The sequence below is a fragment of the Crocuta crocuta genome, unplaced genomic scaffold, assembly GCF_008692635.1.
Source record: "Crocuta crocuta isolate KB4526 unplaced genomic scaffold, BGI_CrCroc_1.0 scaffold127, whole genome shotgun sequence".
Lineage (NCBI taxonomy): Eukaryota > Metazoa > Chordata > Mammalia > Carnivora > Hyaenidae > Crocuta > Crocuta crocuta.
Genome location: NW_027532008.1, coordinates 5690783 through 5699781, shown reverse-complemented (window position 1 = coordinate 5699781; position 8999 = coordinate 5690783). Strand labels below are relative to the sequence as shown.

Genomic DNA, 8999 nt, shown 5'->3' with positions numbered 1-8999 from the left:
TCCCACCCCCGCCCCACCTGGAGTAGCTGGATGGACATCTGACAGCTGTTCAGCTTCTTCAGAAGGTCGAGGGCCCCTTCCTGTGGGAGGCCACAAGGTGAGGACGGAGGCCATGGCGTCTGCCCCGGGCCCCTTTCTGACATTGGGTGGTGTTGGTGGGACAGAGGGGTGCAGGGGGTGGGGGGGAGTTGCCCCAGCAACGGGACACAGGGAGACAAGTGGCTGACGGCCAGGCAAGGGACAGAGAGAAAGAGAGAGAGAGAGAGAGAGAAGATTCTGCCTCAAACCAGTTTTCTAACTTCATCTCCCACCACCTAGCTGGCCACCCACCCTTCTGAGCAGAGCCCAGCCCCAGCCTCTCCCCCTGACTCCTGCCATCGCTTCTGATGTTCCTCCTACTGGGCATGCATCCCCATCTCTTCCTCTAAAATTAATCACTTTGTGGCTTCCTGTTACTGCTTTTGTGTGTCTGCCTCCTCATCCTTGCATTTCCCAACTGGAAGCTTCTAAAGAGTGAGTACCGTGGCTTTTTTTTTTTTTTTACAGCCTTATTGAGGTGTAAGTGACATGCAATAAACTGCACATGTTTGATGTTTGTGTACGTCCAGGAAACCACCACCACAATCAAGATAAGAACATAACTGGGGCGCCTGGGTAGCTCAGTCGGTTAAGTGCCCGACTTCAGCTCAGGTCATGATCTCACGGTTCGTGAGTTCGAGCCCCACGTCGGGCTCTGTGCTGACGGCTCAGAGCCTGGAGCCTGCTTTGGATTCTGTGTCTTCCTCTCTCTCTGCCTCTCCCCTGCTCATGCTCTGCCTCTCTCTCAAAGATAAATAAACATGAAAAATAAACATGGAAAAAAATAAACATGAAAAAAAGATAAGAACATAATCGTCACCCTCCACTTTCCTTGTGCCCCCTTGTAATCTACCCACCCCGTACCCCAATCCAGGCCCACGCCACCATGATTCTGTCTTCTGTCACCTAGAAGCACTTGCATTTTAAAGATTTCATATAAAGAGAACTGTGATGGGCTTTCTCATCTGGCTTCCTTCACTCAGGGTAATTGAGATTCATCATGTTGTGGGGTAAATCACTAGTTCTTTTTATTACTGAGTTCTTGCCCATTGTAGAGAGATACCACAATTTGCTTATCCATTCATCTGTTTGTTTTAACTTAAAACAATTTTTTAAAGTTTATTTAAGCGATCTCTACACCCAACATGGGGCTTGAACTCACAGCATTGAGATCAAGAATCTCGCGCTCCTCCGACTGAGCCAGCCAGGCTCCCCTATCCATCCACCTGTTGATGGGACTTGGGCTGGCTTCCAGTTGGGTCTACCACACATAAAGTTGTCAGGAGCATTCATGTACAAGTCCTCGTGTGGACATACGCTCTCATTTCATTTCTCTTGGGTAAGGAGGACTGCTTTAATCTCTGCAACCTCAGGGTTTAGCACACAGCCCGGTGAATGAATAAAGCAGAAAGTGGAAGGTGGGCAGGGAGGGTGTGACGGAAGGAAAGGAGCCTCAGATTTGAAAATCTGCTGGCTGCCAGCCCTGGGCCACACCTGCCCCATTTCAGCCTTCTCTTTCCTGCAACCACTTCCTAGAGGCCAGCCCCACCCCCTGGCCCGAGGCCGGCTCCCTGGGGAGCAGCAGCTGACTGTGTCCTGCATGTCCCTTGCTCTGGTCTCACTGTTGATTCCAGCAGCCAATCCCCATCCTGGCAGGCTTCCTTGCCAGGACCACGTCCCAAGGAGTGCCCTCTGTCAGCCCTCGGCCTCCCTTGGAACCAGGCTTAGCAGTAGGTTTTTGGAGGCGTGACCCGCGGCTCTGCACGCGTGCGTGTAACCCTGCGGGCATACAAGTCTGCATCCACCACTAATTAGAGGCTTGCTCTGTGCCGGGCATTGCTCTAAGTATCTCACCAGCATTAGTTCCTTTAACGCTCATACTGGCCCTGCGAGGTAGGTACAATCACTACTCCCATCCTTACTGAATTATTACCCCATTTTCACAGATGAGCAACCCAAGAAACAGGAAGATTAAATAATTTGCCCAAAGTTACAAGGCGTCAAACTGGGATTCAAACTCAGGACTTTCGGCTCTAACCTGTGTAGGTATGGACCAAGAGCTGTCTAGACGTGGGCAATTATGGAATACCAACGTAAGTGTGGGGGCGTGCTGGTCAACATTCAACACCCAGCTCTCAAAGGGAAAAAAAAAAAAACCACACCTGATTTGTAGGCCAATTTCAAGCTACCAATATGCTGTCACTGACCTAAAGAAGGCACTGGGAAGAGTCGTCCAGTACCATGCCACCATACAGGGCTTCCGCCATATTGATGTGACAGAAATAAACCACCTCTACACCACGGATGATAGTGAAATGTAGTAACAGAATTAGAAGTGATGGCTTTGGAGTGTATTACCTTTGCTTTTAATATGATTTAATTGTAAGCATATCATTTAATTTTTAAAATAAGGGCTTTACATAGGGAATACAGGCAATGGTAGTTTTTAAACTTTTTTATGTTTTATTTTATATTTGAGAGAGAGACAGAGCACAAGCAGGGGAAGGGCGGAGAGAGATGGAGACAGAATCTAAAGCAGGCTCCAGCCTCTGAGCTGTCAGCACAGAGCCTGATGCGGGGCACGAACTCATGAGCAATGAGATCATGACCTGAGCCGAAGTCAAATGCTTAACTGACTGAGCCACCCAGATGCCCCTGCAGTCAATCGTATTTTAACAGCATTGTATGGTGACAGAGGGTAGGTAGCTACACCTGTGGTGAGCACAGCACACTGTAAAGAGCTGATGCATCACTATGTTGTACACCTGAAACGCTAATCAATTTTTAAAAATGGCTGTATTTGACAACCAGCTTGCCAAATTGCCGAAAGATCGGCACCTGATAGTAAGCTGGCTCCAGCCCACCACCGGGTGTGTGTCCCTGCATGTCACACTGCATAATCGGGCCATGTTGGGGAACAGCCGTGAGCCTCAGCGCAGCCGGGCTCGCGACACCGTGTGCAAGAGCTGACTTGTGTGTCTCTCTGTGTACAGGGATGGGATGTGTGGCCAGCAGTACCTTGACTCCGTGTGTGGAGCTGTGTTTGTGCGGCTCGAAGCCCAGTGTGTCTGTGTGTCTCTGTGGAATGATGCCGTGTTCTACTCTCTGAATGTGAACGTGTGGCTGTGTGCTAAGTCTGTGACTTTGCACGGATGGGGGTAACTGTGCTGCGCACACGTGCATGTGTCTTTCTGTAAACATAAGGGTCAGTGTGTCTATCACATCAGTACCGGTGCCGCGTCTCACGTGCAGTTATGTGCCCAGATGCGCCTCTAGCTCGTGCTGCGTATGGCTGCGCGAGTGCGGTCACGTCTGTCGTGTGGAATTACGTGTCTGTGTGGCTGGGGATGTTTGGTGTGTGTCTGAAGCGGCTTCGGTTGGCACGCACACACAGCATCTGACAAAAGCCCTAAGAAAGTTGCTGGGACGTCAGTAATTGGCAGTGAACCCCAGGCCTGAGCTGCAACGTGGAGAATCCGTCTTCGTCCAGGAAGTGTGTCCTCCTCTCCCTAACCACTGCTGGGCGGGTCCACTTCTGCTCCCAGAGCAGGCTCCACCTCTGTGGGCCACAGGCCCAGAGCTCTGTGCCCATCCAGATGCTGCCAAGAGCCCAGGCGCAGACGTGGCTGCAGACGAACTCTGCTACAGAGACCCTGTGGCCAGACTTGCCTCTTTTCTAGAGAGAGCTCTGGGCACTTCCTCAGGAATCCATCCCCTGCGGACACAGTTTCCTCTTCCCATTTCACAGAAGAGGAAATTGAGGCCCAGAGAGGGGAGCAGAGTGGTGAGCATATGGCCATAAAAGGAGCGAGAGGGAGGCCAGGGCAGGCGGCTTCCTCCTCAGCCAGCGCTCTGCTCCCCAAAACTGCCTTTCCTCAGATGTCCCAGTCTCCCCTACTGCACCCAGGAGCCCAGAACCTTCTGGACCAAGTCTGCAAGGGACAGGACTGTGACGTGGAATTGAGCTCAGAAGACCCGGGCTGAGCTCCGTCACCCCTAGTTGGGAAAGTGCCCTGTGACTTGATGCTCAGTTGCACTGGTTTTGGAGGACCCCCGAATGGGTGGCGGGCGGAGGCTGGGAATGTATGGGTGACGGGTTCCCCGCACTCGGCAGGCTGTGTCCCTCCTGGCTGCGTAAAGGCAGGCGTCATTCTCTAACTCTTACCAAGCACTAGTTCAAGTCCCCTGGAGGGCTTTCCATCTCCTCCACCCTCACCACTGCCAGCAGAGACACTCCTACCCAAGAGATAGATAATTGCAACTCTTTCTTACAGATGAGGAAACTGGTAGACCTTTATATGGACATCAATGCATTGTCTACACTAGCGCAGCTTGACACTCCATGGGACTCTTCCCTCTTCCCTGCTCTAAAACATCTCATAGGTCCATCCCTTCCCCCGAGCTCCTAGAGTCACAGAACGGGCTGGAAAGACAGGTCCTGTTCCAGCACCTGGCTATGGACTGAGAGGGCCCTGATACAGGGTGAGTGGGGCCGGGGCGTGGGGACGACAGTCCCATGGGCTACCTTCTCCTCTCTTCCCTCCCTGGGTGTGCCCAGGCTGTCCCAGACCCAAGGCCAAGTTTGCTCTGGCCAGGCACCCCGGTGGCCACCAGCTTGAGGCAAAGATCACCGGAAGGATCAAACATTAACTTCGAGTCGGCCTGAGAGTCCAGGTATCCGCAGGTAGGGCCCTCAGTCCAGATTCCCCTTTGGGTCCAGCTCCCCCTCCCCCGGCGGCCCGCGACAGCCCAGGCCTCCAGCCCGTCTCCCTCCTCTCCCCTCCCCCCACCCAGGGCGCTGCGGCTGCCTAGCACCTGTTCGGCCCCTGCCGCCAGGAGCCCCACCCTGCGGCCAAGTTCAGGGAAAGTTGCAAATAGAACCGCTCCTGGAGCCCTAAGCTGTGAGGCTGTGGGGTCGGAGGTCCCTTGCTGCTCTCCTCCAGATCCGCTACCGCTACCGGGGTGAGGGATAGAGGCGGCTCGGCACTCCCCATCAGCTCAAGTTTCTTGGCCCCTTTTCGGGCCATCCGGGATTTTGTAAACCACACTTCTCCGTTCCCCCTTCCTCCCGCCCCGCTGTCGCTGCCGCCACTCCCCTGGCTTCACACACTCCGTGAGTCCCGGACTCTGAAAGTCCTTCTCCAGGTCCCGGTCTCTTCGCTCGCTTTCCCGGGCCCGGCACAAGCTACCCAGGACCCCTGAACCCCACTTGTCCAGAGGGGCATGCACAAGGCTCGTCTTTGGGGCCCCACACGATCCTGCCCAGCGAGCGCCCTGGGCCGTGTACACATCCACCCCTGGGGTCCCCAGCAGTCTCCAAGGGGCGCTGAGCCCTGCGTCAGCCGCGCCTCCCTCGGGTCCCGGAGTCCCGCACGCGCCTCCCGTGCGCGCAGCCAACACGCACCCCCCGGGACACCAGGCTCGCACGCGCCGCGCCTCCTGGGGGTGGGGGCTGTGGCCCGAACTCTGCAGCCTCACCGTGTTCTTCCTGGCCACCATCTTCTCCAGCTTTCTGGCGATCCTCAGCAGCTCCTCTTCCTGGCCCATGCTGGCNCGGGGGCGGGGCCCTCCCCCCACACCCCCCTCGGCCCGCCCGCCTCGCAACCGCAGGGGGAGGGGTGACGAGCACTAAATATAGACTTCAAGGACTCGCCCGGGCAAAGTTTGCCCGCGCCTGCGGGCCTGGCCTGCGGAGAGGGACGAGTCTTCGAGAGAGAGGGCCCGTCACCTGGGCCCTTCTGCCTAAGGGACGTTTGGGAAGGAGTGCTCTCTGGCAAGTGGAGAGGCCGTGGTCCCCGGACACAGGAGGCAGTCGCGGCGCTGGGGGCGCTCTGGCGGGAGTCCTGGCTCCCGCGTCTGTGCGCGATCACAGCTCAAAGCCGCGCGCCTATGCCCAAGTGCAGGCAACTTGGTGCCCTCGGATCATATTTCCTGCACGATCGTTAAATCCAGCTCTGCCGAACCCCCTGCTCACTCATTCGTGCACACGCGTGGATCCAGGCTCTCTGTTTCTATTTTGTTTGTTGCAGCGAGGTTTTTGCATTTCTAACAAGCTCCCCCCGAGCGCAACGCGCGGGGCTGCCTTCAGGACGGCTCTCTGAGTAGTGAGGGTTTGGGAGATTAGGTGCGCCAAGCTTTGAGAAATCCTGACCCAGGTGCATGGGCGCCCTTTATTTATTCAGGGTCAGGCCACTGCCTCCCCAGTGGGATTGGGTCATCTCAGGTCAAGGGAAGGAAACAGAATTGTGCCCCCACAGCTGTGCACACATCTGGGTTCCCGTGGAAGGACCTTCCAAGTGTCCCCGGCAGACCCAGGAAAAAGTCCTAAACTAGAGCTTAATTGACACAAAGTGATCCTAGTGCAGGGGAGAGGTGCTGAGGGACCTGAGGCGGAAGCATGAAAAGTGGTTCATAGTGAGTACAGAGTGGGGCACTGTGGCGTGGGGCGTTCAGTGACATCTCTAGACTTTCTTGAGAAAACTCTAGAGAAGCCCGACCCAGCCTGGGTCACGACTCATGGGCTTCTGTCTGCTGCTGTGTGACCTGGGACTTCGGTAGGAACGAATAGGTTTTTCTCTCATTCAACAAATGCCTTTTGAGTATCCAGGCAGCAAACACGACAGACTAGACCCAGCAAGTTGAGATTCAGTCTATGCACAAGAGAAAACCGAGGCACATTTGGACACAATCAATTCCATATGATCACAACTCGGGTGAGGGTCAGGAAGAAGGGGAGGATACTTTAAAGACACATTTGAGGGGAGCTGTACCAGTTGAGGTGTTATCTGCTCTGAAGAAGCCAAGTTTAAACTTTGGGCAGATGTGCAGGGTGGGAGTTGAGGGGAGGAGGAAGGGAGTATTCCTGCAAGAGATGAAGAAACATTCACTCATTCAACATGTACTTATTGAGCACCTACTAAGTGCCAGGCAGTTCTAGCCCTGAGCATCCAGAGAGGAACAAAACAGTCCTGGAGTTTTGAATGCAAAGCTTAGGGATGGGGGGGTTGTGCTTGGCATGCCAGGGTTGGAAGAACAGAAAAATTGCTGGGGCTGTAGCAGAGAAGTAGGTTGGGGGCAAATGGGGCTTGACTTACAAACCACAAGATCATGACCTGAGCTGAAATCTATTACTTAACCAACTGAGCCACCCAGGTGCCCCAGGATTGCCTTTCAAAGTTTGTTTTTTAAATTTGTTTATTGTTTATTGTTGAGAGAGAGAGAGACAGTGTGTGAGCAGGGGAGGGGCAGAGAGAGAGGGGACACAGAATGAGAAACAGGCTCCGGGCTTGAGCTGTCAGCTCAGAGCCTGATGCGGGGCTTGAACTCACAAGCTGTGAGATCACGATCTGAGCCCAAGTTGGAAGCTTAACCGACTGAGTCACCCAGGTGCCCCTTAAAACTTTTTTTTGATGTTTATTACAATTGTTTTTTAAATTTTACTGTTGAGAGAGAGAGACAAAGTGTGAGCAGGGGAGGGGCAGAGAGAGGGAGACACAGAATCCAAAGCAGGCTCCAGGCTCGGAGCTGTCAGCACAGAGCCTGATGCAAGGCTCGAACCCATGAAGTGCAGGATCATGACCTGGGCCGAAGTCGGACACTTAACCAACTAATCCACCCAGGCGCCCCCAGGATTGCTTACAAAAAAATTTTTTTTTAAATTTTCCTCAAACTTCCACACAGTTCCCACCCTGAGTTGAATGACATCAAACAAAAGAAGCCAAGATTCCCACATCATCAGGGCTCAAAGGACTCTAAGAAAACATCAAGTTCAACCCTTTCATCATATGGATGGGAAGCCTGAGGCTTAGAGGAGCCCAGGGTCGCACTGCTCAGCTACTTCAGACATATTCCCTCTGTCTCCCTGCCCTCACTTGGAGGTCACAGCAGGCAATTCCTGGACGCACCTCCAGCACCTTCCCATGTCTCCTGAGTGAGGGCTTCAGAGCAGGCAGGAGGTGCTCGGGGAGACCCCCAGGAAGGACCCCGCATCCAGCGAGAGACCAGACTTAGTGGTAAACACACCAATATTTTCACTTTCAGTGGGACAACTTGAAGACATGTGTTTTTTTTTGTGTGTGTGTTTTTTTTTAAGTAATCTCTATGCCCAACATGGGGCTCAAACTCATGGCCCTGAGATCAAGAGTCACACTCTCCAGGGGCACCTGGGTGGCTCAGTCGGTTAAGCTTCCGACTTTGGCCCAGGTCATGATCTCACGGTTTGTGGGTTCGAGCCCCGTGTCGGGCTCTGTGCTGACAGCCAGCTCAGTGCCTGGAGCCTGTTTCTGATTCTGTACCTCCCTCTCTCTGACTTTCCCCTGCTGACGCTGTCTCTCTCTCAGAAATAAATAAAACATTAAAAAAATTTTTTAAAGAGTCACACACTCCGCCGACTGAGCCAGCCAGGCGCCTGAAGACATGCTCCAATCAGTATAGACTCTCAAAGGTCCCCAAGATAAGTCCCAGTAGTTCCTGGTGGTAGCCCCTCATTAACACAACCTCCATTGCTCTTGACCGACTGCCCCACTCCCTACTTGTTTCCTGGGATCACCTCACAAATAATAAACTGCTGGCCCCCAAAGCTCCATCTCAAGGGAAATCAAGTTGGCACAAGGGCTGTGACAGACCTAAACCGCGAGTCTGCGCAGCACGCTTCCTCTGCACCAGCGTTTCTTTTTTTTTTTTTAATATTTTTATTTATTTCTANCGAACCCACGAACCACGAGATCATGACCTGAGCGAAAGTCGGACGCTTGACCGACTAAGCCACCCAGGCGTCCCTGCACCAGCGTTTCTTAACCTGGACACCGTTCGCATTCTAGATGGGATAATGCACCCTCGCGGGGGCTCACCTGTGTATTGCAGGATGCTTACCAGTGTCTCTGACCTCTAGCCACTAGATGCCAGTAGCGCCTCCCAGTTGT

General features: G+C 53.7%; 1 protein-coding gene across 2 annotated transcripts in view; it reads right to left on the bottom strand.

Annotated features, from left to right (window-relative positions):
* Nucleotides 1-5628, bottom strand: part of TCEA3 (transcription elongation factor A3) — a 37657-nt gene extending 32029 nt beyond the window's left edge. Inside the window, exons 1-2 of one of the 2 annotated variants that reach the window (XM_077775748.1) lie at nucleotides 5557-5628; nucleotides 18-80 (exon numbers count right to left, since the gene is read on the bottom strand). In XM_077775748.1, the coding sequence (XP_077631874.1) occupies nucleotides 18-80; nucleotides 5557-5625 (132 nt within the window). In that variant the 5' untranslated portion in view covers nucleotides 5626-5628. The remainder of the gene's footprint in view (nucleotides 1-17; nucleotides 81-5556) is intronic. The other variant, XM_077775749.1, reaches the window with a different exon arrangement.
* Nucleotides 5629-8999: the final 3371 nt, after the last annotated feature.